The sequence below is a fragment of the Musca domestica genome, unplaced genomic scaffold (assembly GCF_030504385.1).
Source record: "Musca domestica strain aabys unplaced genomic scaffold, Musca_domestica.polishedcontigs.V.1.1 69, whole genome shotgun sequence".
NCBI classification, from domain to species: domain Eukaryota; kingdom Metazoa; phylum Arthropoda; class Insecta; order Diptera; family Muscidae; genus Musca; species Musca domestica.
In genome coordinates, this window is record NW_026712380.1 from 1,876,659 (window position 1) to 1,902,813 (window position 26,155).

A 26,155-nucleotide genomic window follows, 5' to 3' on the forward strand; every position below is an offset into this window, starting at 1 on the left:
TCTGTTATGATTAGTCAAATGGTAGACCCTGCCGAAGGAATGGGTTAATATTTTTAATTTCGTATCGGACCTAAATAAATATGATATAAATACTGCGACGTGCCAGGTTTGGACTATATTGATAACTTCCTTTACTTTATATGAGATATGTGATTATTTTCAGAAAATGCTAAAATGTGCGTGAGGACCAGATATAGTAGACCAAAGTATTCCATTTTCATACTTCATCTAATATAGATAAAAATTTTGGAAACCAGAAAATCGAACATTTATATCCAATTTTATACGAAATCATAAATTCTACATTCATCTCAGGTTTCTGGCAAAGAGAAATATATTTAGATATAGCAAATTTTAAAGAATCGCTGACTTGTTTCGGTAGTTATGACAGATAAAAATAATGAAAATTGTGACCCTTTGGGGGTGAGGTACCAGAAGCGGTTCGCAGATATATATCACCTTCACAAAATATCTTGTGTTAGTAAAAATGTTTTTCTCTGTGAAATTTCAAGAAATGCAAATGTTTATTTCGTTTTCTTTGAGCGTTTTGTTTTTCAACATCTTGAACCCTATGTAAGGGAGGTACCAAAAAAAAATGGTCCGAGCTCCACCACTTTTATAGCAGATCTTGTGTTGATGGAAATATTGAGATGTACCAAGTCGGAATGGAATCGGATGTTAATTTCGCGTTTTATAAGCTTCATGAATATTCAAAATGTTGACCCTTTGTGGGGGAGGTACCAGATGGAGTGGGCCGATATATCCCATTTTAAGAGCAGATCTTGTGTTGGTAGAAATAATGGGATGTGTGAAATATAAAGATAACTGGATGTTTATTTCAAATTTTATAATCGTTTTAGTTATTCCAGAATATATCGTTTAGTTATACCATAAGGAATGGTCCGATCTCTATCATCTTTGAAACAGATCTTGTGTTGAAAAAAATAATGAGATATGCCAAATCTGAATAGAATCGGATGTAAATTTCGTGTCTTAGAGCTTCATGGATACTCACAACTTTGGCCCTTTGTGGGGGAGGTACCAGAAGGAGTGGACCGATATATCCATCTTCACAGCAGATCTTCTGTGAGTAGAAATAATGGGATGTGTGAAATATGAAGAGAACAGGATGCTTATTTCTGATTTTATGAACGTTTTGGTTATCAAAACATTAACCCTTTGTAAGGGAGGTACCAGGAGGAATGGTCTGGTCTCTACCACCTTTATAACAGATCCTGTGTTCATGGAAATATTCAGATGTGCCAAGTCTAAATGGAATGGGATGTTAATTTCGCGTTTTATGAACTTAATGGATATTCAAAATTTTGACCTTTTGTGGGGGAGGTACCAGAAGGAGTGGATCGATGTATTCCAGTTTAACACCAGATCTTGGATTCATAAAAATATTGGAATGTGTGAAATTTTAAAACAATCGGATTCTTACATCACATTTTATAAGAGTTATAATTATTCAAAATTTTGACCTTTTGTGGGAGAGGCACATGATAGAGTGGACCGATATTATCCATTTTTGCACCTGACCGAGAACTGACGTAAATATTAGGATGTCCAAAGTTGGTGCAAAATCGGATTATTAATTCTCTTTCTGTGTAGAAAATATATTTTTTGAAAATTTCGACCTTTTGTGGTAGAGGTACCAGAAGGAATAGACCGATATGTTCCATCGTAACACCACATCTTGGGTTTATAAAAATATTGGGCTGTGTGAAATTTGAAGACAAACGGACTCTTACATCTCATTTTATAAGAGTTATAATTATTCAAAATTTTGACCCTTTGTGGGGGAAGTACTTGATGGAGTGGACCGATATTGTCCTACCACTGATGCAGATATTAGCATTTGCAAAGTTGGAGCAAAATCAGATTATCTTCTCTTTTTCTGTGCAGTAAAATATATTTTTTGAAAATGTTGACCTTTTTTGTAGGAGGTACCCGATGGAGTGAGCCAATGTTGCTCATCTCCGAACTCGATTTAAGTTTGATGATAATATTACAATATGCCAAGTTTGGACCAAATCGGATACTCCCTTCGCAGCAGATGGACAGACTGACGGACGGACATCGCTAGATCGACACCAAATGTCCTGAAATGGATTTGGTTCAATGAGTCCTAGGATCTTAGACCGTTATTTCGTATCGTTTTGTCCGTATCAAATGATCTCTCTAGCCATATGGCAGAGGGTATAAAAAAGAGCTTTTCTGAAGAAAAGAACGAGCAAGAAGCAACCCAGTTCTTTGGGAATGAATCTCTTCTCATAGGAAATTATTGAAAACCTTATAACTTTTTGGCTGGAAGTTCTTCAAAATCTGCTGCATAAAGTTTTTTAAAGTTTCGAAAAATATAACATTTTTTAAAAACACACCATATTTCCAAAAAAAGTAAATAAATTAAAAATGTTCTTAAGAAATCCATTATATTTGTTTAGAAGGTCCTTTTTTGAAATTCGGCGAATAATATGTGTCTTTTAAATTATTATTTTTTTTAACTGTCAATTTTTATATAGAAGTTCTTAAAGAAACCTTAGAAAATCTTGGTAAGAGATCAAAGTTTGGCAAAATGTGAAAAAATGGACCAAATCGTAGACTTCTATAAAGGAGAGACCAAGTTGCCAAACCAAAGCTCCCTCTGTTGAATATTGGAAGCAAACCTCCAAAATACCGAAAATAGTGATTTACCGCTAAATGTGGACATTTACCAAATATTAGATCCCTATTTAGGTTTGAATTAAAAACAAGTAAAAAAAAAACATTAAGTTCGGCCGGGCCAAACTTTTAACACCCTCCACCTCAGGGTAAAGGAAACATTAGAAGAAATGTGGCAAAAACCATTAAAATACCGAATATCGGGAGGTACCGTTATATAGGGACTATACCAAATCGTGGAGCTACACATGCAAAGTTTCGCCAAAGGAGCTAGAACCCATTATGACCTACAAATACCAATTTTCAGACAAATCCGTGAAAAAATGTGGCAAAAATCATCAAATTACCGAATATCGGGAGGTACCGTTATATGGTGGCTATTCCAAAACGTGGACCTATAATTACAATGACTCGCCACATGAACTGGGACCAATTATGATCTACAACTACCAATTTTTAGACATATCCGTGAAGAAATGTATCAAAAATCATCAAAATACAGAATATTGAGAGGTACCGTTATATGGAGACTATACCAAAACGTGGACCTATACATACAATGTTTCGCATTGACCTATACATACATTCTGGCCCACAAACACCATTTTTAAGACAAATCAGTGAAAAAATGTGGTAAAAAACATCAAAATATCGAATATCGGGAGGTACCGTTATATGGGGGCTATACCAAATCGTGGACCCATACATGCAATGTTTCGCCACCGGAGCTGGAACCCATTATAACCAACAAATACCAATTTTTAGACAAATTCGTGAAAAAATGTGGCAAAAATAATCAAAATACCGAATATCGAGAGGTACCGTTATATGGGGACTATACCAGAACGTGGACCGATATACCTCATTTTCAATACAAACCTAAAAAAATTGCTCTGCTAAATTTGGCGCTCTACGTCAAATAATGTGGGCTGTATCGTGATTTCAACAGACGGACAGACAGACGGACATCTTTAAATCCACTTAGAATTTTATGCTGATTATGAATATATATACTTTATGGGGTCTACGACGAATATTTAAGGATGTTACAAACGGAATGACAAAGTTAATATACCCTCCTTTCCAAGCTTAATATACCCTCCTTTCCAAGGCTTAAAAATGATAAGCCCAATTTTCTTTGCCACTGTATATGACGTCATTTTGTCACTTTGGCTTGACCGACATCCACACTTATTGTTACACTTGTGAAAATGTTAATAAATTAACCAAATCTAATAACAAGTGACAACAACAACAGCAACGGCAACAAAAGTAACCACAAGTACAACAACACGCTTGTCACCAATGTCCACAAATGACGGTGATCTTCACGAATTCAAAACAAATGCCAGACACATTTCCCAAGCAAGGAAAACAAACAAAAGTCAGAAACTGCCAACCAGCGAACGGGTCGAGAGAAAAAAAGCCCAGAATCGCAATGATCGCGATAATGGAAAGGAAAGTGCTAAAATTTATAGTAAACTGAGATATTCGCATTCTCATCGAGAGATAAAGTGAGATGTTATTTATGACGGGAGTGAACTATTTTCTTTGGCGTTTTCGTTTGTTTGTATTTCGAAAAAACAAACAAACTTTGACAAGAAGTTCGGTACTAACATTAAGTGTGTGAATATTCGGAATTGGCAATTAATTTTCAGTTCGTAAGCGGTGATCAGAGACTTAAGATGTCTTTGAAAAATTTAAGTAAAATGTCGGTGGATTTAAGCGATGAACCGTTCACACTGTGGAAGCTAAAACAAAAAGTTCAATACAGCTATGATGTGCGGGGCGATGGTGGTGGTAAAGCAAAGTGTGTGATGGAATATATTAAAAAAAAATAATTTCATAAAATAAAAAAATAAAAACTACGAAAAAATAATTTATATACCACTTCAGTTTATGGTGTATTTGACACAGTTTATTTGTATTTGACTCCAGTTTATGGTGTATTTGACAAGCATTTAAATGTTTGCCTTTGAAAATTTATGAAGATTGCTCATAATTTGGCATTTATGGCCTCATAAAAAACTGATCCAAAACTGTCTAGCAATTGTGACACCTGATGTGTTTTGAAATTTATAAAACAATAAATCACTTGAAATATCGTATCAGCCCAAAAAAAAAAAGATTATATACCGTATAAAAGTTTTGATTTCAAATGATTCATGTGAAAGCTATTCACGGACGTGATAATGAATCCAGTTAAGACAAATATTAACAACAAAAGCAAATCAAAACGTTTTATTTACCACAGATAAAATCTTCGTCAAAAAACAATGAGTGAAATTGTATTTAATGAGTAAATAAAAAATATAAATTAAAGGAAAATTTTAAATATCAGAATTCTAAAAAGTAAAGAATTCTAAAGTAAAAGTACACTGTGCTACCAATTTTTTTTTTTTTTTTTTTTTTTTTTTTTTTGCTTTCCAATAATTACAGGCCAAATCAGCCCTCTATATTTCGAGGTGTTAAAAGGGATTGACAAACTTAATATACCCTCCATACTATGGTGGAGGGAATAAAAAGTACACTGTGGTACAAAATATCTTTTATCCAAAAATTGCAGGCCAAATCAGGCACAATATGAAAGTAGAGCTAAAAAAAGAAAACACTTGTATCGGCGTTTTGAACTTTAACATCGCAAAGTAACCTAAATAGAGGGGGAAAGTTCCCACCTTTTCCACATTTTTTTTAAATTTCGAATTAAGATTTCTTGGAATATTTAAATTTTAAACGTATAGTGAGGGTGAGACAAAAAATCTGCAGCAAAAAAACTCATCAATTTGTAGATTTTTTTTTAATTTTATTGAATGAAAGGAAGAAATTTTGGAAAAAGCATCACATTTTAGAATAAGTTCAGATTTCTTCGAATTTGTCACATTTGGCACGAATTATGGCCTTCAAACAACCAATGAAACCGTCACACGCTGTCCGAATGTTGTTCTGCGGTATTTTGACCTATTCCCGGAGCGCTTGCTTGATGTGATCGACACTTTGGTATTTTTAGCACCAACCATGCTTTCCAAAATACTCCAGACACATTGTGCGCTGGGAATGAAGTGAGGAACCATTCTTGGGCGGCGCGTACTGAGTGCGATGGTGCTGAGTCCTGTTGGAATGTCCAAGGTCTACTGCCAATATGTTAGCGTGCCCAAGGCTTTAATACACCCTCCAGAATATTTTCGCGATAATATTCGGAATTTATTTTGATTAATACGAGCGGAGAGCGACCATCGGCTGATATGGCAGCCCACACCATCACCATGCCCGGTGGCCAACCGATGGTGCACATTTTCAGCTGACCTCTTTGACAAGTAAACACGATCATTTTGTTTGTTTACAAGCTGCTGGACAACGAATGTTTTCTCATCGGAGAAAACCAAATTCGGCAGTTCACCAATATCGGGCAAGCGAAGCAACTCTTTAGCCCTTTTTCTTTCTGTGGCGGTGTAAAATCTTGCACTTTTTGGAATTTTAATGGCTTTACCCCGAGCTCATTTTTCAATATTTGGAGAATGGAATATTGCGATATTCCATTCCGCGACGCGTTTTTCGATAAAGTCGCTTCTTTACTTTTCGAACCATTTCTGCTGATTTTGCTGTTTTCTTCCGTCCACTTCCTTAATGTCGGGCTACGCTACCAGTATCACGGTAACGAGCTATGGTACGAGACAAAAAAGATTTATTCCCATTTAAATGCCGGAGTACTCTAACGATAGCCACTTGAGGTTTTCCGGTCAAATACAAAGAAATCGCACTATCTCGCTTGAATTCCATCACGAATAACTTTTTTTCTGGAAAATTCTCACCAAAATGCTTTTGTGCGCTTGTAAACAATATAATGACGGGATTAGCTTGTGACCTTCAGGTTTTCTGCGAGACAAGATTATGGACTGTCATGAAAACCGTTGTGGTTCTATGAAAATATTTATGATCCTCTGTACGAACAATTTCTAGTATCTTTTAGAATGTCTCCTGAAGTATTTCTGGTTTATTAACAAATAACATTATTTTTGAAAATTATCTGAAGAGAATACTCAGAAGGTGGGAACTCCAAAAACTTTTAAGGGTTATATATTCAGCCTTATGGATGATACTGTTAGAGCAAGAGTGAAAATGTTCAATCTTTTAAGCACCTCACCCAAAAAGTTCAAACATTTTACAAAAACAAGTTAAAAAGTATCAGTCAGCCTATGTTCGAATAAATAGTCGAAATATATTTGACTAGTGTTACAATTATTCAAACGTTTGGCCTTCTATGGAGCAGGTTCCGAAGGAATGGACCAATATTGTCCATTTCGTATCGGACCCAAAAATATGATATAAATATTCCGACTTTACTGGTATTGATTATATCGACACACTCCTTCACTTTATATAAGATATGTAATAATTTTTAGAAAATGTTAAAATGTGCGTGATGTACCAGATAGAGTCTACCGAAATATTCCATTTTTATACTTCATCTGATACAAATAAAAAAAAATATTGAGTGAAATATTGGGCAAAATTACAAGAAAGGATATTTATTTCCAATTTTATGCGAAATCATAAATTCCGATAAATTTCATATTCATATCAGGCTTCTTATTGAGAGAAATATTTGAGCATAGCAAGTAGTAAAGAATTGCTAAATTGTTTCGAAAGTTATGACAGATAAAATTATTGAAAATTGTGACCCTTTGTGGGTGAGGTACCGGACGGGGTTCGCAGATATATATCAACTTCACAACAGATCTTGTGTTGGCAAAAATATTTGTATTTGCTTATTTCGCTTTATTTGAGTGTTTTGTTTTTCAAAATCTTGAACCCTATGTATGGGGGAGGTACCAGAAGAAATGGTTCGATCTATACCACCTTTATAACAGATCTTGTGTTGATGGAAATATTGAGATGTCCCAAATCTAAATGGAATCGGATGTTAATTTGGCGTTTTATGAGCTTCATGGATATTCAAAATTTCGACACCTTGTGGGGGAGGTACCAGAAGTAGTGGACCGATACATTCCATGTCAACACCAGATCTTGGGTTTATAAAAATATTGGAATGTGTGAAATTTGAAGACGTTCGGATCCTTACATCACATTTTATAAGAGTTATAATTATTCAAAATGTTGACCCTTTGTGGGGAGGTACTTGATGGAGTTCTGAAACGGATTTGGTCCAAAGATACCTAGGGTCTAAAACCGTTATTTCGTATCAAATGATATATACCCTCTGTAGCCATATGGCTGAGGGTATAACTAGATATATCGTTTTATTATGATACAAAATATATCAGAATCGAAAATTCCTACAACTCACCCATAAAAAGTCAACATTTATAATAATAATTTTAACTATCTTAATTCCATTGAATGTTCAACACACCTTTGAACCTGTGAGTACTGTCGCCAAATGACACCCTCCTGCCGAAATAACTTAAAATTCCAAACACATTGTGTATTTTATAAAATCGAGACTATTCGGTCATATTAATTTTTTATGATAAATGTACTTTGCTTTTTTTTAGCCAAGGTCATGATTGAATTCTGCAAATCGGTTAAGTGCGACGACTTGATTTCGACGGTATTGCGACAATGTCGCCACAGCAAATACGAAATAATTTTTAAGGCGTACGATCGGCAAAGTTACTCTCCGTTGATGATGATAACAGTGTTTCTTTTTTTATCGCGATACGAAACAATTGATAACCAAGCAGGTGGTGGTGAAGGAGCAGGTTGCGGTGCCTGTTGTATTTGAAAATAATAATTAACAATGTCTAGCATAAAGTAAATAATATAAAGCGCGAAATCAATGCACCAACAAAAACTACTGGTACTCTGGTGTTAATCTCTAAATCGTATTATTTTATTGATGAAACGTGATTTGAAACGACAAAAACAACAACGAACTCAAAATGGTATCGCTCGCCAGCTACTGTCTGCCACTGCCATCTTTGGCAGAACCAATTACACAAGTGTTGTTTAGAACCAAAAAAAAAAAAACAACAGCACTACAACTGGAAATCTGTCAGTCGGTCAAATCTACTTCCATTGTAATTTGATTGTAAAACACATTGACATTCCGCTAATCCGAGAACTTTTTTTTCAAATTCAGTTTTTTTTTGGAAAACAGGCATGGCAGTGTGTTGCACTTTGTCTATAGACAAAAACTAAATTTGAACATTTTTATTTTTTCATTTATGTCATTTAAAAGTGCCCTCAAATGATAACATTTTATCGCATTGCCCAATCCAAACCAGAAAAATGCAGTAGTAACCTAAAGTCCATTTAGTTATGTGTCCGTCACACATTCAAACCTAATTTTCATATCTTCAATAGAATTGTTACCTGATGTTTGCCCAAATTGTTTCCTCTGCCATCAATCACTGATTATAAATTCATTTAACACTTGTCGCACACGCCACAAACCTGTTGGCCTGTCTGTGTTTATTTTTCATTGAAGACCAATCAAAGCGGTATCGAAATGGTCAAAAAAAATTTCTACGAAATCGGAATGACGTTAAGAAAAAAGAATAAGACGTTTGTGTTTTCGAAATTAGTGTTTCGCATACTTTTCGGTACAGAGTGTCATATTGCAATGATTTTACTCTCAGAAGAGTTTGGATAGACCCTTTCCTTTCGTTGAAGAGAAGAAGATCTTCTCATAGAGGATAAAAAGGTCTTCTCATATAAGATCAGAAGATCTTCTCAAAGAAGACCAAAAGGTCTTCTCATAGAAGGCCAGAAGGTCTTCTCATAGAAGGCCAGAAGGTCTTCTCATAGAAGACCAGAAGGACTTCTCATAGAAGACTAGAAAGTCTTCTGATAGAAGACCAGAAAGTCTTCTCATAGAAGACCAGAAGGTCTTCTCATAGAAGACCAGAAGGTCTTCTCATAGAAGACAGGAAGGTCTTCTCATAGAAGACCAGAAGGTCTTCTCATAGAAGACCAGAAGGTCTTCTCATAGAAGACCAGAAGGTCTTCGCATAGAAGACCATGAGGTCTTCCCATAGAAGGCCAGAAGGTCTTCTGATAGAAGACCAGAAGATCTTCTTATAGAAGACCAAAAGGTCTTCTTATAGAAGACCAGAAGGTCTTCCCATAGATGACCAGAAAGTCTTCTCATAGAATACCAGAAGGTCTTCTGATAGAAGACCAGAAGATCTTCTTATAGAAGACCAGAAGACCTTCTTATAGAAGACCAGAAGACCTTCTTATAGAAGACCAGAAGGTCTTCTCATAGACGACCAGAAGGTCTTCTCATAGACGACCAGAAGGTCTTCTCATAGACGACCAGAAGGTCTTCTCATAGAAGACCAGAAGGTCTTCTCATAGACGACCAGAAGGTCTTCTCATAGACGACCAGAAGGTCTTCTCATAGACGACCAGAAGGTCTTCTCATAGACGACCAGAAGGTCTTCTCATAGACGACCAGAAGGTCTTCTCATAGACGACCAGAAGGTCTTCTCATAGACGACCAGAAGGTCTTCTCATAGACGACCAGAAGGTCTTCTCATAGACGACCAGAAAGTATTCCCATAGACGACCAGAAGGTCTTCCCATAGACGACCAGTAGGTCTTCTTGTAGAAGACGAGAAGGACTTCTCCGAGAAGACGAGAAGGACTTCTCCGAGAAGACGAGAAGGACTTCTCCTAGAAGACGAGAAGATTTTCTCCTAGAAGAACAGGAGATCTTCTCCTAAAATACCAGAAGGTCTTCTTGTAGAGGACGAGAAGGTTTTCCCAAGACCAGAAAGTCTTCTCATAGAAGATGAGAAGGTATTCTCCCAGAATATGAAAAGGTCTTCTCCCAGAATATGAAAAGGTCTTCTCCTAGAAGACCAGAAGGTCCTCTTTTAGATGTCCAGAAGGTCTTCGTATACAACACCAAAAAAAACTGCTATCAGATCAGTGGTATCCTAGTTTCGAATATATTTTTTCATATAGGATAATTATTAACAAATATATTTAATTTTTGTTTAATAAAACATAATTAATTCTCCGAAATTTAAATTTTAATGAATTGGTTTTAAAGCAATTTTCTTGGAATCTCCGCCAAAACTTCACATTGTTTACCGTTCAATTAATTATGTTATGTTATATTTGTATACTGTCTTAAAATGTCGGAAAGTTCCACATCAATACACCCATTCACCGCTGTCAGTGTAACTATTCATAAGGTGTTGAAGACTTATAATTCCCTTAATTACATGTTAATTCTCCCAGACATTGTGTAGACACAAGAACTTGCCGACACACACTCACACATGCAAAGAGTCAGTTAATAAGCACCTCTATCCTCACTTTGATAGTTAGCGATATATCGCATTTTAATTGTAAGTTTCGTGTAATATTTATCTAATCATCTCATTATATTTAAACTGTAAAATCCTCCCAAAAGATTGTCACGGCGACTTTAACGCGTGACATGTAATTCAGGTTGATTTTGAAAATTTCCGAAGTTTTTAGAAATATTAAGGTGGTTTGATTAGGGATTTTTGTGAAAGAAAAGTGTTTTGAGGAGATGTATAAGTTCCATAACTTATTTCAAGCGATTGTGTGTTGTATAAATAACTGAAGTTCGCCATTTGGTTTATTTTCTATTTTCTTTGATTTGTTTTTGTAAAATTATTGACATTTTTTCTCTATTAAAAAAAACGTGACACATCATTCACCTTGAATTACTGATAAGTTTTTGTGTTCAAAAATTATAATTAAATGTAATTGAACCTTAAACATGTCCATCTAGATATCGAGTTTTTCATACACTGCAAAAAAAGTTTTATACCCTCAATCTTGTAGGTATATGTTATTTGATATGGCAATAACGGACCTCATCGATATAACGGCGTCCAAAGATACCTAGGGTCTTACCTGGGTATCTTTGGACGCAATGCATTTTATAAATGTTGTCCGTCTTCGTCTCGTATGCGCACAATATACATATCTCGAAGAGAGTATCCGATAGAGCGATCATGGAAAGAGAAGGGATTATCAGATTTTTTTTAAACAAATTTTTATATTTGCGTCAGTGTTAGGTCAGGCGTAAAATGAACAACATCGGCCGATTCCTTCTAATACATCCCCTACAAAGGGGAAATACGAGTCCGATTATCTTCAAATTTTACACATCTCTCACTATTTATTTCGAGTTTTGTATAAAGGTAGGATTGAGCGACCACTCTAGCGCTTCCACGTATCAAAATTTTGACTTACCCTAACGCTTATATTGTTTACAAGCGTACAAAGCATTTTGGTGAGAATTTTCCAGAAAAAAAAGTTATTCGTGATGGAATTCAAGCGTGATAGTGTGACTTCTTTATATTTGGCTGGAAACCCCCAAGTGGCTATCGTTAGAGCACTCCAGCATTTGAATGTGTATTAATATTTTGTGTATCGTACAATCGCTCTTTACCGTGATACTGGTAGCGTAGTCCGACGTCAGGAAAGTGGACGGAAGAAAACAGTTACATCAGCAGAAATGGTTCGAAAAGTAAAGAAGCGACCTGATCGAAACCCGCGTCGCAATGGCCGCTGAACTGAACATATCGCAATATTCCATTCGGAAATTATTGAAAAATGAGCTCGGGGTAAAGCCATTGAAATTCCGAAAAGTGCAAGATTTTACACCGCCACAGAAAGAAAATAGACTCAAAAGGGCTAAAGAGTTGCTACGCTTGGCCGAAAGTGGTGAACTGCCGAATTTGGTTTTCTCCGATGAGAAAACATTCGTAGTCCAGCAGTTTGTAAACAAAAAAAAAATGATCGTGTTTACTTGCCAAAGAGGTTAGCTGAAGATGTGCACCTTCAGTTGGCCACCAGAGCCAAGCGCCGGCCATGGTGATGGTGTGGGCCGCCATAACAGACGATGGTCGCTCTCCGCTCGTATTAATCGACCGTGACATCAGAATAAATGCCGAATATTATCGCGAAAATATTCTGATGGTGTATTAAAGCCTTGGGCACGCAAACATTTTGGCCGCAGACCTTGTGTCTAGAGTATTTTGGAAAGCAAGGTTGACACTAAAAAAATACCAAAGTGTCGATCACCTCAAGCTAGCGCATCGCCGGGAATGGGCCAAAATACCGCAGAGCAACATTCGGGCAGCGTGTAACGGTTTCAAAGGCCGTTTGAACGCCATAATTCGTGCCAAAGGTGGCCAATTCGAACAAATCTAAACTTGTTCCAAAATTTGATGCTAATTCCGACATTTTTTGTTTTTAATCAATAAAATTAAAAACACCACTTTGTTAATTTAGTAGAGGTCCGCATAACAAATTAAATTATTTATGGGAGAATTAATCATACACGCTTTGATTATAATTATAATTTAAAGTTCAATGGACTAACTATGCCGAAGCATTTGTACCTTTTAAAATCGGACTTGTATTGCCCATTTGGTGCACAATTAATTTGAAATCGGATATAAATATATATGGGAGCTATATACAAATCGGAACCGATCTCGACAAAATTTTGCAAAGATATTTCTGAGCTGTATTTGATATATTTCCCTGAATATCGTTGTTACGGAGTGCATATTACCGCTGTGGGTAACAAATATAACAAATCGGATGAACCGTATATATGGGAGCTATAGCTATATCTGAACCGATCTTCACCAAATTTGACATACTAGCTTCTAGAATAAATTCGGTCGTAAATGCCAAATTTCATCCCATTTGGGCAAATATTAGACGTTTAGTGCACAATTAAAAGTAAATCGGACGAAGTTATATATGGGAGCTATATCCAAATCTGAACCGATCTCGATAAAATTTAGCAAATGTATTTCTGAGCTGTATTTGATATATTTCCCCAAATATTGTTATTACAGAGTGCATATTACGGCTGCGGAGGACCAAAATAACAAATCGGATGAACAATATATATGGGAGCCATAGCTATATCTGAACCGATTTCGATAAAATTTGGCATACTTATTTTCAGGTCCAATCTGATTCCATACTAATCGGACTGATATTACACGTTTGGTGCACAATAAAAGGCAAATCGGACGAAGATATATATGGGAGCTATATCTAAATTTTGACGATTATCTCCAATTTCAATAGGGTACGTCCTTGGGCCAAACAAATGATTTGTGCAAAATTTCATCTGGAAGGAATGGAGCTAAAATCCTAAAGTTTGATATGTTGGTGGCTGTATTTGAAAGGAGTTGGTTTTGGATATGTAATTGTACTAAATGGTACTTAATTTGGTTATGAGGGAAACTAAAAAGCTGAAATCCTGAAATTTGACATTAAGGTTAATTTTGGTAGGTTGAGATATGGAGATTGAAAATTTATATGGATATCACTGTATGATTCTAGGGTTTACATATGGAGACGTTAAATTAGTTTTGGACAGAAAAATGATTTTACTAATATCCTGTTAGGTAAACTTCAAAATGAAGGATTTTGAAGACTACTTCCTACTATTATTCTTCCCGAAAATGGAAAAAATTGAAAAAAAAAAATATATAAAATCTAGAAAGTCTGAAAATTTAGTACAATGTACAAAATTTTGATTAAAAATGTTGTCACTTTGAACAAATTGTGCATTTTGAGGAACAAAACACTGTTGGAATGAATCTCAAATTTTAAGGTGGACTTTTCGCGGACGAGTTAGCGGACACTAGCTACTGTTATATATTTTAATAATATTTTTTAAATACCATCAGACTATCCATCGTGGAATTTTTAACAATATATTTTCAAAAACTATCTGATCAATAGTCATGAATTTAAACAAAAATTAAAGACTTTTCTTTATACTTTTCTAAAAGCGAACTCATCAGGCTCTATTTCAGCCGCAAGTCGTGCTCTTTTTGAGCCAGACAAATAATCAGTAAGTTGTCTAACTACTGCTACTTCAAATCTTTGCCATTGCGTTCTGCCTGGTTAGCCGCTAATAATTCATCCTTAGTTTCCTCGGCTACTTACAGAGCATTCTTGATTTTCTCTTTGGAATTCCTGACAAGTTTGAAGGTATTTTTCCATTTTTTTGTGATATCAAGGCAACCTCTATTAGCTTGATTTCGCCTTTCTTTTTCCTCATGTCCACTACCGCTATTTCGCGTTCCATCTGCTTGTTCCCCAATTTGGATGTTATGTCAAACACTTATTTCTTCAAGCCACCGACTTCCTTTTTGGGCTCTACATTATGAGTCTGCATGACTCCAAGGGAAGACTTTTCTTTGAACTTTTGTAAAACTACCGCAATATTTTTCTGAGTGCACATTCGCTAATTAAATGATAATCCCCCAGAAAAACGACGGTACACCATGGTAGACTATTTATATAAGCAATTACATATCAATCACATCATGTCACCAAAATGTTGGACAATCAATCAAATCCCAAATACAAAAAACGCACAACTACAACAACACAAATAAATCACAAGAAATGTAATTCAAATGCAAAGAAATTCACAGGAAATTGCGAAGCGAAAAACTCAAATTAGTTTTTGGCTAAACTTTAAAGTTAACGGTATGAAATTGTCAAACTGGGGATAAAACAATAAATAATTAAAAAATTATTACAAAGGAAAAGCAAATAATAATAATAAAAAATAAATAAGGATATTTGGTGGAAAAAAAATTGGAAATACAATTTAAATGCACAACATAACCTCAAATTATATAATGGAAATTATAAAACTAAAACCATTAAATAATTAAAAATGATCACAAGTGAAAAGAAAAAATAAAAAGAATATTCAATAAAAATAATGAACTACGATTTGAAGATAGTAATTAAACTTTTCTCTTTCTCTCTCTCCACCCTTGCAGTAGTCAAATATCTCAAAGCGACAGCAGTGAGTTTATCACCATCAAGCCGCCCAAGAAATCAGCCTCATTCTCCAAGTTCACACCCTCAACAGCATCGCCGTCACCACCATCTTCACCCACAAGTGGCGCTGGTCCCTTGGTACGCTATTCTGCCCGCAGTCCGTGTGATTCATGTGGTCATCATAACATACCCGTCATGACACATCCCATATCTCCGCTGGCCAAATCTCAGACAAATTTAGAATTAATGGAAACCAATAATGCGCGACAGGCCCTTCTGCCAGCCAACAACCACAACAGCCATGATATGCACAGAGATGAGGCTTCATATTCATCGTTACCCCACACCCTGCAAGTTTCACGAAGACCTTCGGCGCTGCTGCAAGAAATATTGGGTGGTCGTAAGGAGCATGGGGGTGGTGGTATATTTGCACGAAAAAAATCTACACATGCTGGGTAAGTAGTTGAAATGAGAAGTGCATTTTGAAAGGGATAAAGTAACATTTAGTTGTTGTTTTTAATTACAGTACCATTAATGGAACCGTGACGGGAAGTACAATAACCATACAGGGCGACACCGGAGGAGCGAAGAGTTTCCAGGCCAAACAGCAGAAGGAGAAAAATCGACGGCAGGGAAAGTAAGTAAGAAAAGAAGATAGAGGACAATTTAGTTTTCCTTACTTTTCTCAAAAGAAACAAGTTCCTGAATACAGTTCCTTCGTTCCAAATAGTTTCGATTGGATACAATTCAGTGGAATCTTTCTCTTCAGAAGCTCTTATTATTTGCATCGTTCTCTGGGAGATAGAAAAGAAAAGGAAGTGGATGAACTACGCAGTTGGATCTAGTTCCGATCGTTCCTTTTGCAGAATAGTACCAAACTCTAAAGGCAACACATCCTGATTTTTTTTTAGATATAGCCAAATAATGAATGTCTGCGCGAATTTCTATTCCCATAGAATCCATTTTTCTCGAGAGAGATCATTTGTACAATCACATATAATAGAGGAGCAATGGTTTGACGGATATGACAACGTGTATGGGTCAATTTCGTACCTTGTGCACCCTATTTGTTGTGCCATTTGGTGGTATATGATGTAAAAAAGTAAAATTTTCTCTTATTTATCTCTAATGACTCGAAGGTCAGCACATTTTCTTATCTATATCTATAAAAGAGGAAAATGTTTGTATGTTTGTTTGTTTGTTTGTTTGTTTGTTTGTTTGTAATTTATGGACTCGAAAACCGCTGAATAGATTTTCCTGAAAATTTCCATATATACTGAAATATCGCCTGAAAGTAACATAGGCTATATACATTTTTGAATTTCCTCTTGGAACTGGAGATATAGCATCAGAATCGGAGGTACCTCCCAAAAATTTAGATTTTATATGCACATATCTCTTGATCGGTTAAAGATACAGTCTCCAAATTTGGAATGCGTAACGGAATTCGGAACAAAAATAAGTTTCCCAAATTATATTGTAATCGGTTCAGATTTGGATATAGCTCCCATATATATTTTCGACCGATTTCGTTCATTTGATGCCTAAAACACAATTTGAATGTTCGATTCCAATGAAATTTGGAATGTGTGACGGGATTTAATCCGAAAATAAATTTGTCAAATTATATTGTAATCGGTTCAGATTTGGATATAGCTCCCATTTATATTTTCGGCCGATTTCAAGCATTTGATGCACCAAACACGCTATGTATCCCCAATTTCAATGAAATTTGAAACGTGTGATAGATTTTATATAAAAAATTGATTTCCCAAATTATATTGAAATCGGTTCAGATTTGGATATAGCTCCCATATACATTTTCGGCCGATTTCATGTATTTGGTGGACCAAACACGACATGTATTTCCAATTGTAATGAAATTTAAAATAAGTAACGGAATTGGGAGCCAAAATGAATTCGTCAAATTAAATTGAAATCGGTTCAGATTTGGATATAGCTCCCATATATATTTTCGACCGATTTCATGTATTTGATGCACCAAAAACGCTATGTATCTCTAATTTCAATGAAATTTGGAATGTGTAGCGGAAATTAAAACAAATATACATTTGTCAAATTATATTAAAATCGGTTCAGATTTGGATATAGCTCTCATATATATTTTCGACCGATTTCATGTAATTTGGAATATGTAACGGGATTTTGATTAGAAAATAAATTAGTCAAATTATATTAAAATCGGTTCAGATTTGGATATAGCTCCCATATATATTTTCCGCCGATTTCACATATTTGATGCACAAAACACGATACGTATTTCCTATTCAAACGAAATTCGGCATGAGTGGCTAAATTTGGTACAAAAATAAATTTGACAAATTATATTCAAATACGCTGAGATGTGATTATAGCTCACATTTATATACTCAGCCGATTTCACATATTTGATGCACCCAAAGCGAGAGAGACAAAATCTGGCACCAGCAAAAATTGCCAAATTATATTGAAATCAGTTGAGGTTTGGATATAGCTAACATATATATTTCGGCCGATTCATACATATTATGCACCAAACACGATATATATGACCGATTCCAATGAAATTCAGAATGTGTGGCGGAATTTGGTTATAATAATAAATGTGATAAATTAATTGGAAATTAGTTAAGATTTGGATATAGCTCCCATATATATATTCTCGGCCGATTTCACATATTTGACGCACCAATTTCAATGAAATAGTTTTGTGTAAAAGTAATTTTTTTAAAATTATATTTAAATCGGATCAGATTGGGATATGATTTTAATAAGAACGATTGACCCACAACGCCTTAGGCTAACACTAAAAAACAACACAACAATTTATTTGAAATACGCTTATTACGGCGAAGTATGTTGCTATCTCGAATTCACTAATTGCAATAGAAATGCCACTCTACTTAAAAAAATTGCAGTTTCCTGCATCGTATTTGCTATGAAATAATAAATCCAAAGGACAAATCCTTCGTGTATGCATGTCATGTTACTGATTTTGTAATGATTTTGTTTATTAACGCATTAAATTAGTGCAATATTTTTTTTTAATTTTTAAATTTGTTTTTCTTTATCCAACATATGTACGTAAATAAAATTTTGAATGCATATAAAATCAAAAGGGGTAGCGAAGCGCACCGGGTTCAGCTAGTCTTTTTATATATGAACTGTATTAAAAAGATCTCTGTTAACCAGAAAAAAATATCTCTTCTATACTAGGTTTACTAAACATGTTCCGTAAACACGTTCGGATCAGTCTTTTGTGTAGGTCTCACCTCCTTTGTCTTCCGGCTTCAATTTCCACACTGAATTCTCTTCATATGTCGTCTTCTTTCTGCAGACAATGGTGTGATATTTCTCAGGAAGCGTCATCTTGGACAGACCTTGGACAGCTTATCGTTCCAGCGTTGCAAGCGCTTATAATTTCCTGTCGCCTGCTTTTTTCTAGCTGCATCTCTTTGATTTTCCTGAGAACTTATGCTTCCTCAAGCAACTTATTACTCCAACATCAGAGATAGCCATCCTTTTTCGCCATCACCTCTTTGGCGTCCTTTTCGTTCGTCATGTGTATGACATTTTGCTATTTTTACCACCTGGATTCTTGAGGGGTTGACAGTAGTTTTTTCAAGTCTTCAAGACTTGTTACTGTCTCTTCCCCAAGTACTTCAACTTCAGTATTGCGCTCTTCTACTCCAACTGTTATTTTCGCAGCGAACTCATGACCCCCTGTTTCAGCCTCAAGTCGTACTCGGTTTCAGCCACAAGTCGTGCTCTCTTTGAGCTAGACAAGTCATCAATAAGTTGTCTGACTATTGCATTCAAATCCGTGCTCTTGTGGTCTGCCTGTTTAGCCGCTAATAATTCGTTCTTAGTTCCCTCGGCTACACACAGAGCATTCTTGATTTTTAGATTCGTGACAAGTTTAAAGGCACTTTCTTTTCCATTTTTGTGTGATATCAAAGCAAACTCTTTTACCTTGATTTCACCTTCCTTTTTCCTCATGTTTTCTACCGCTGTTTCACGTCCCATCCGCTCGTTCTTCAATTCGGATGTTATGTCAACCACTTATTTCTTCAAGCCACGGACTTCCTTTTTGGTGTCAACATGTTGAGCCTGCATAAGTTTAGGGAAGACCTTAACATCTTCCGAATACAGTCTCCCTGTTGCATTCGGCTGACTTTCTCTGTTAGTAGCGGCTAGTCTGGACTTCTTCATAAGCATCTCTAAAAACCACTTAGCTTCCTCTTATGTCAAACTTAAATAAACCACCTATTTCTTCTTCCGTCTTTTATGAGAAGAGTCGCTATCTCTTCCTTCATTTTTATAATTTTCCCTGACGCAGCATGTTATTTCCTAAGTTTCCTTTCCATGAGGGCAACTCCAGACGTCAGCAGCAGTGCAACTGAAGGTTGAAATACATAAAACGTCTTTTTGACTCGTTTTTAATCATCGGCTGGCTTCTTCGTAGAGGAACAAAGGAGTTTTAGGTTGACTTAGTTTGATTTTGTCCCTACGCTCCTTTGTTCTTTTCCGAAGAAGCCAGCCGATGACTTAAGCCAGTCAAAAAAGTGTTTTATGTATTTTCACTTTGACTCTGTTATTTTACAAGGCCGACGACTTCCTAACCATAGGGATATTTAGATTGATTGCTTATTGATCAATCGTCTTATAAGAAATCCGAGATTCGATAAGATCTAAATATTTATCTCACTCACCCCTGGTCTAATACCTTTCCCTTAATACGCATTTTATCTTTAATTTAATTTCAGCGATGCCATAAGTGCAGCTCTTTCAGCCACCTATTGTAAAGTTTTGGTCCTACTGGGTGTTTGTCTACCAATAACGGAGGTTATTACGGAACAAATTCCCACCTATGTCTATCAGGGATTCTATGTTTATCTCTATGTGCTTAGCATAGTTTTTGTTACATTTTTGTATATCTCAGCGTTTCGGAATCGTACCCTTATCAATGCCCTGAAAAATTATCGTAAGTATTCAACAAAATCGTTGCGGATAATAAGTGGATTTAAAACCCCTATTTCCTTATTGCAGACGAACGCAACAATGTGCATTTAAAACACAAAGTCACACATTTCGGTAGTTTCTATTTGAGAGTGGGTGCCATAGCATTTGCCATTGGAACCATGGTATATTCAGGTTTGGAATTTGGTCAATTTTTCGAATTGAATGGCCACGCCGGATGCCGGGATGTATTTGTAGCCATAACGCCCCTGTGTCGCATGGTCTTGTGTATAGCCCAGGTACAATTTATTTTCTTGAATACAACCTATTTGGATATGGCGCGGCATAAGGTGTTCTCGCGCTTTGGTTTGATGCACATGGTGGCCACCAACTTGTGTGAATGGTTGTATGTTTTGGTGGAAGAGACCAAACATGAAATATTCCATATTGGTCATCACGAAGAGGGTTCCGATCATGATGCTATGAGCGGTTCACATGGTGGCGTCGATTGGACGGCAGTAAATGCATCACTGCATCATACCAAACATATTGGAGAGAATGCCAAAAATAGTACCATTGCAGCAGTTGTTGGTCATGTTCTGCAAAATGTTACAGCGGCTGCGGCCACCACCACCGAGGCGGCAACAGCAGCGGCTCATGGTTGTTCTCGTACCACCATTATGGGAGCATTGGTGCAGGTAAGAAATTATACTTTTAACCCTATGTCCACTCTCTTTAAATTCTCTGCTTTTTCACAGAAATTGTCCCCCTTCCTCTTCCCCTGCACCATTGAATATTCCCTGATATGTGCGGTTATTTTATATGAAATGTGGAAAACCGTAAAATCTATACCAGATATTGATAAATCGCGGAAAAACTCCGTAAAGCCGGTACATCAAAAGCCTGCTCATCATTTCTCGGTAGACTGCTCCCAATCACATAGAGGTCTCTTCTTTGGTATTTTGATCATTGTCATGACCATTATATCAATGATTATGTATTTTGTACTGTACATGCAACCGGGTTATGAATTGGTTGCCACACAAGAGGTTACGTTGTGGGAAACGGCCATATATTTCTTGTGCGCAGCGGCAATTATCACAGGTATATTGGAATTCGAAACAAAACGTATTATATCAAATACAACTCACTTTCATCTTCTAGGCATGATACTGATGCGGGACTTGAAATATATCAAGGATACCAGTGATGAACATCATTCCATGGAATTGGATAATCTACTGCTTGTGGTGGCCCAAACAGGTAAGAGTATATTTTTAAAATTAAGCCATGAAAAAATATTTACAATTTCACTCTAATTCTCCTCAGGAGCCTACCTCTATGGCATGTTCAGCATATTGGGCAGCTACTTCTCCGAATGGGACACAGTGCCGGATCGTGTTGAGGGCATTATTGCCGAAGTTTTTAATATATTACAAACGGCCCTGCAAACAATGTTCATCCTTCACGCCAGTCATCGTCGTTGTAAAGGCTCAAAACAGATTCGTCGCAAACCGGGTCGAGAAATTATCACATTCCTCTTGGTAGCCAATATGGCGATATGGTTTGTAAATACGCTGATCAAGGGTCGGGCAGTGTTTCGTCAAACCCATTTGGAATTCTACGGTGCCTGGGCTTGGACCATTATAACTCATGTTTCAATGCCTTTGGCTATATTCTATAGATTCCATTCGACAATATGTCTCTTTGAAGTATGGAAAATCACATACAAGGCCAAAGCACATTAAATTAATGATAGTAGTTTATAAATATTTTGTTTTGTTATAAATAATTTGTATTATAAATATTTCTATGGTAGAATAATACAGTATTTTAAATTAGTTAAAGTGTTACTTTTCATAGGCATAAGTTTGTTAAATTATTAAAAAATAAATAAAAACAAACAATTTGGAAAATATAAATACTAATCTCACAATTCGGATTATACAATTGAACTTTGTCCTCGTTTAATCAGCTTGGCATGACACTTTAATGTCAATTTATAAAGGAAAACTACGGCATGATTCGAGTGCGGCTCTGACATATAGGTATACTTTTAGGTATACAGGGTGAGATGAAAAAACTGCTACCAATTTCAGAATGCTGTAATTTCTAAGCCACTGGTCCGACAGCTGTTAAAATTATTTCAGCGACAGCTCATTATATTGTATACCAGCGTACAAAAGTATTTTGGTGAGAATTTTCCAGAAAAAAGTTATTCGTGATGGAATTCTAGCGTGATAGTGTGATTTCTTTATATTTGGCTGGAAAATCGCAAGTGACTTTTGTTAGAGGACTCCAGCATTTAAAATTGAACAAATCTTTTGTGTCGCGTACCATCGCTCGTTACCGTGGTACTGGTAGAAAACAGCAACATCGGCAGAAATGGTTTGAAAATTAAAGAAACGACTTGATCGAAACCTGCGTCGCAAAATGGCTCGTGAGCTGAACATATCGCAATATTCCATTCGGCAAATATTGAAAAATGAGCTCGGGGTGAAGCCATTGCAATTCCAAAAAGTGGAAGAACTTACACCGCAACAGAAAGAAAATAGACTCAAAGGAGCTTCACTTGACCGAAAGTGGTGAACTGCCGAATTCGGTTTTCTCCGATGAGAAAGTATTCGTTGTCCAGCAGTGATGATTGTGTTTACTTGCCAAAGAGGTCAGCTGCGGTTGGCCACCAGAACTCAAGCACCGGCCATGGTGATGGCCGCCATAACAGTCAATGGTCAGTCACCGCTCGTATTAATCGGCCGTGGCAACAGAATAAATGCCGAATATTATATCGAAAATATTCTGAAAGGTGTATTAAAGCCTTGGGCACGCAAACATTTTGGCCGCCGACTTTGGACATTCCAACAGGACTCAGCACCATTGCACTCAGCACGCGCCACCCAAGAAAGGTTATAGAGTGTGGTTCCTCGCATTATTTCCAGCGCACAATGGCCACCACAATCTCCGTATACCAATCCGTTGGACTATTGTGTCTGGAGTATTTTGGAAAGCAAGGTTGGCACTAAAAAATACTAAAGTGTCGATCACCTCAAGCAAGCGCTTCGCCGGGAATGGACAAAAATACCGCAGAGCAACATTCGGGCAGCGTGTGACGGTTTCATTGGCCGTTTGAAGGTTATAATTCGTACCAAAGGTAACCAATTCTCACCCTGTACACTGGATTTAAAAATAAATATTTTGACAATGAGATGTTGTCAAATGAATAATATAAAAAAATTGTAAACATATGATTGCATGTCTTTCCTTCTTGATTCTTCCATGCTTCATTTTATCATTTGTTATCCCAGATTGTTTGGGTTTTCAAGAAAAAAAATTGTATCAACACATTAGTTGTGTTCCAGAACCTGCAAATTAGTATTAATTAGCACTAATTCTGCTACAACGCGTTCCCGTACTCCAAAAACTAGCAAAACTTGCAGCTCTCTCGAGAAAAAAATGGCGCTGAGTGGTGCACATTTCTGCTTGTTTTAGCTACATGAATTTGGCCGAGCAGAAATGTGCATATTGTAAATTTGACATTTAATTGGCAGGGCTAATAAGGTTGAAAAATGTATTGATACATTTCAATAAAGAAAATGATCAACTTGAAAACTAATGGAAAAACTAATATTTGTCGTGCAAAAAAAAAAAAAAGAGAATATATGGAGCAACTAATGGATGATTCCAGCAGTGAAGAGTACTGGCTGAATGAGGAATCAGATTATTAATTATTATTATAAATTATTAATTTTAACTTATCGTCTTCAATACTCATTTTTTAAATGTTGGCGACCTTTTCAGTAAGGTTTCACCAGTCCGATTTAGGCTGTTTACTTTTTGAATTTTGACATTTTATCGCATTTCTGCTAATTTTCCGTTCCCTTATTTTTTGAGCAAACCTAAATGAGAATGACATTTCGAACTGTTCTCTCTTCTGCTAGTTTTACTACTAAAAAGTACTGGAACACAACTATTGTAAGCTACTATCAATCGATACTCCCTTTTAAACTAAAATATCGATACTATCAATATTGCCAGCATACAAAGACTTGCAAAAAAATTTTTATTTGAAGGTAACAAAAGAAAATTGAAAAGGTAATGATTGTTTACAGCATGTTTCCATTGGAAACCGAACAACGTTGTTCGCTCTCAGAATTAGGTACACGAATTAACCCGTTCATACGGAACGATTTGTAATTCATTGTAAAATAATTCCTTTTTTCAAAAACTTTGTTTGTTGATTTTAATGGGAATTTATACTAAAATGCATTAAATTCTCACTAATATGAATAGAAGAAATGATTGTTTTTCTCCCAAAGATTTATTATATCATTAATTTTATAGTTTTCATTCACGTTTTCAACTTTTTGTGTAAATGTTGACATTTTGAACATATTTTTGTATTTTTCTATTTTTAAATTCTGCTGGAGAGACAATTGTCAATCATTTTTTCTGCCGATACAAACATTTTGAAAATATTACCTCTTTTGTTTCCAGTTTTCTGTGGAAATTTTAAGTTGTGGACAAAATGCGTACCTCGAATGAGATAGAAAACAAAATGAACTTTCGTTTGAATGTACATAGGCCATTCAACATTGTAGTTTTCATTCATAATTTTCAGTCTTCCCAAAAAATTTTTAAATTTCATTAAATTTTCCTATTTTTAATTTTTACATGTCATAATTTATTTTTTCGATAAATGCTCTCATTTGTTAGGGATGGGACTCATTTTTTCGTTGTTCTGAGAGTGATTTCATTTGAACAATGTACAAATATGAGTGTTCGCTCAGGAAATTTTGTGTGAAGAATTAAGTAGTTTTTTCATAGTTAAGGGTCAAACAACGAATAGAGAGCGAATCAAGTGCAGTGGAAACGCCACATTACTTTGTAAAATTTAGTACTATCCATCTCATGATATTCATTCAATACTATAGACAACAAAATGGAAGTAGATGAAGAAGAGTTCGAGATGCCCTCATCCAGTAGCAAGGGTGAGAAGAAACGATTCGTAAAACCTCTGCTAATGGCAGAATAATGCATGTAGTAGCATCAAAATCTTTCACCATCATGAATACAAAATAAAATAAATAGAAATGGCCATTCAGTGGTTATTATAATACGAGTTTTCAAGAACTTAACAAATTTTCATAAATTTGCATTCAAAATTTTGACCTCTCATTGTACCGCCAGATGTGTTGAAGCGCCTACCTATATTATTTTTTCATGGTGTCGCAGTTTTACATTGTTTACATCTACATTCAACACAATATAACTCTTCCCATCTTCTGATTCTTTCCCAGACATTGTTGTTAACAATTGCGCCATTTGCCGAAATCACATTATGGATTTATGCATTGAGTGTCAAGCAAATCAAGCATCTATCACCAGTAAAGAATGCACAGTGGCCTGGGGTGTTTGTAGTCATGCTTTCCACTTCCATTGTATATCACGTTGGTTAAAGACCCGCAAAGTCTGTCCATTGGATAACAGAATATGGGATTTCGTAATGTATGAACACTAGTGTTACCTCTAACCCTTTGGATGATTGCAGTGGAGCAATAGCGCTAGAGTTTGAATATTTAGGTTATTTTTTTTATTCCAATCATATAATTTGTGTATGAAAACGTAATTTTGCATTAAAAACTATCGATTCAACAAAAGAAGTAATCTCTGCTGTTAGAAATTAATTGTATTTATTTAGGTTTGAAGTAAGAAGATATGGTATTGGAATAAGTAGAATAAGCGCAAACGA

The 26,155-nt window shown here is 35.9% G+C and overlaps 2 protein-coding genes across 3 annotated transcripts; both read left to right on the forward strand.

Moving 5' to 3' along the window:
• Nucleotides 1-4,294: 4,294 nt before the first annotated feature.
• Nucleotides 4,295-22,258, forward strand: LOC131805997 (proton channel OtopLc-like). 2 transcript variants are annotated; one of them, XM_059129840.1, is made up of 8 exons: nt 4,295-4,474; nt 15,447-15,902; nt 15,974-16,084; nt 20,214-20,431; nt 20,497-21,104; nt 21,165-21,510; nt 21,571-21,669; nt 21,736-22,258. In XM_059129840.1, the coding sequence occupies exons 1-8, from the start codon at nt 4,350-4,352 to the stop codon at nt 22,152-22,154; spliced, it is 2,382 nt and encodes a 793-aa protein (XP_058985823.1). In that variant the 5' UTR covers nt 4,295-4,349; the 3' UTR covers nt 22,155-22,258. The 2 variants fall into 2 exon arrangements, with proteins under 2 accessions (XP_058985823.1, XP_058985824.1); XM_059129841.1 differs by lacking the exon at nt 4,295-4,474 and adding an exon at nt 15,074-15,144 and having other exon boundaries at nt 21,736-22,255.
• Nucleotides 22,259-24,444: 2,186 nt separating this feature from the next.
• LOC101900642 (RING-box protein 1A) lies at nt 24,445-26,071 on the forward strand. The gene is made up of 3 exons (XM_059129826.1): nt 24,445-24,498; nt 25,338-25,436; nt 25,677-26,071. The coding sequence occupies exons 2-3, from the start codon at nt 25,346-25,348 to the stop codon at nt 25,922-25,924; spliced, it is 339 nt and encodes a 112-aa protein (XP_058985809.1). The 5' UTR covers nt 24,445-24,498; nt 25,338-25,345; the 3' UTR covers nt 25,925-26,071.
• The last annotated feature ends 84 nt before the right edge of the window (nt 26,072-26,155 follow it).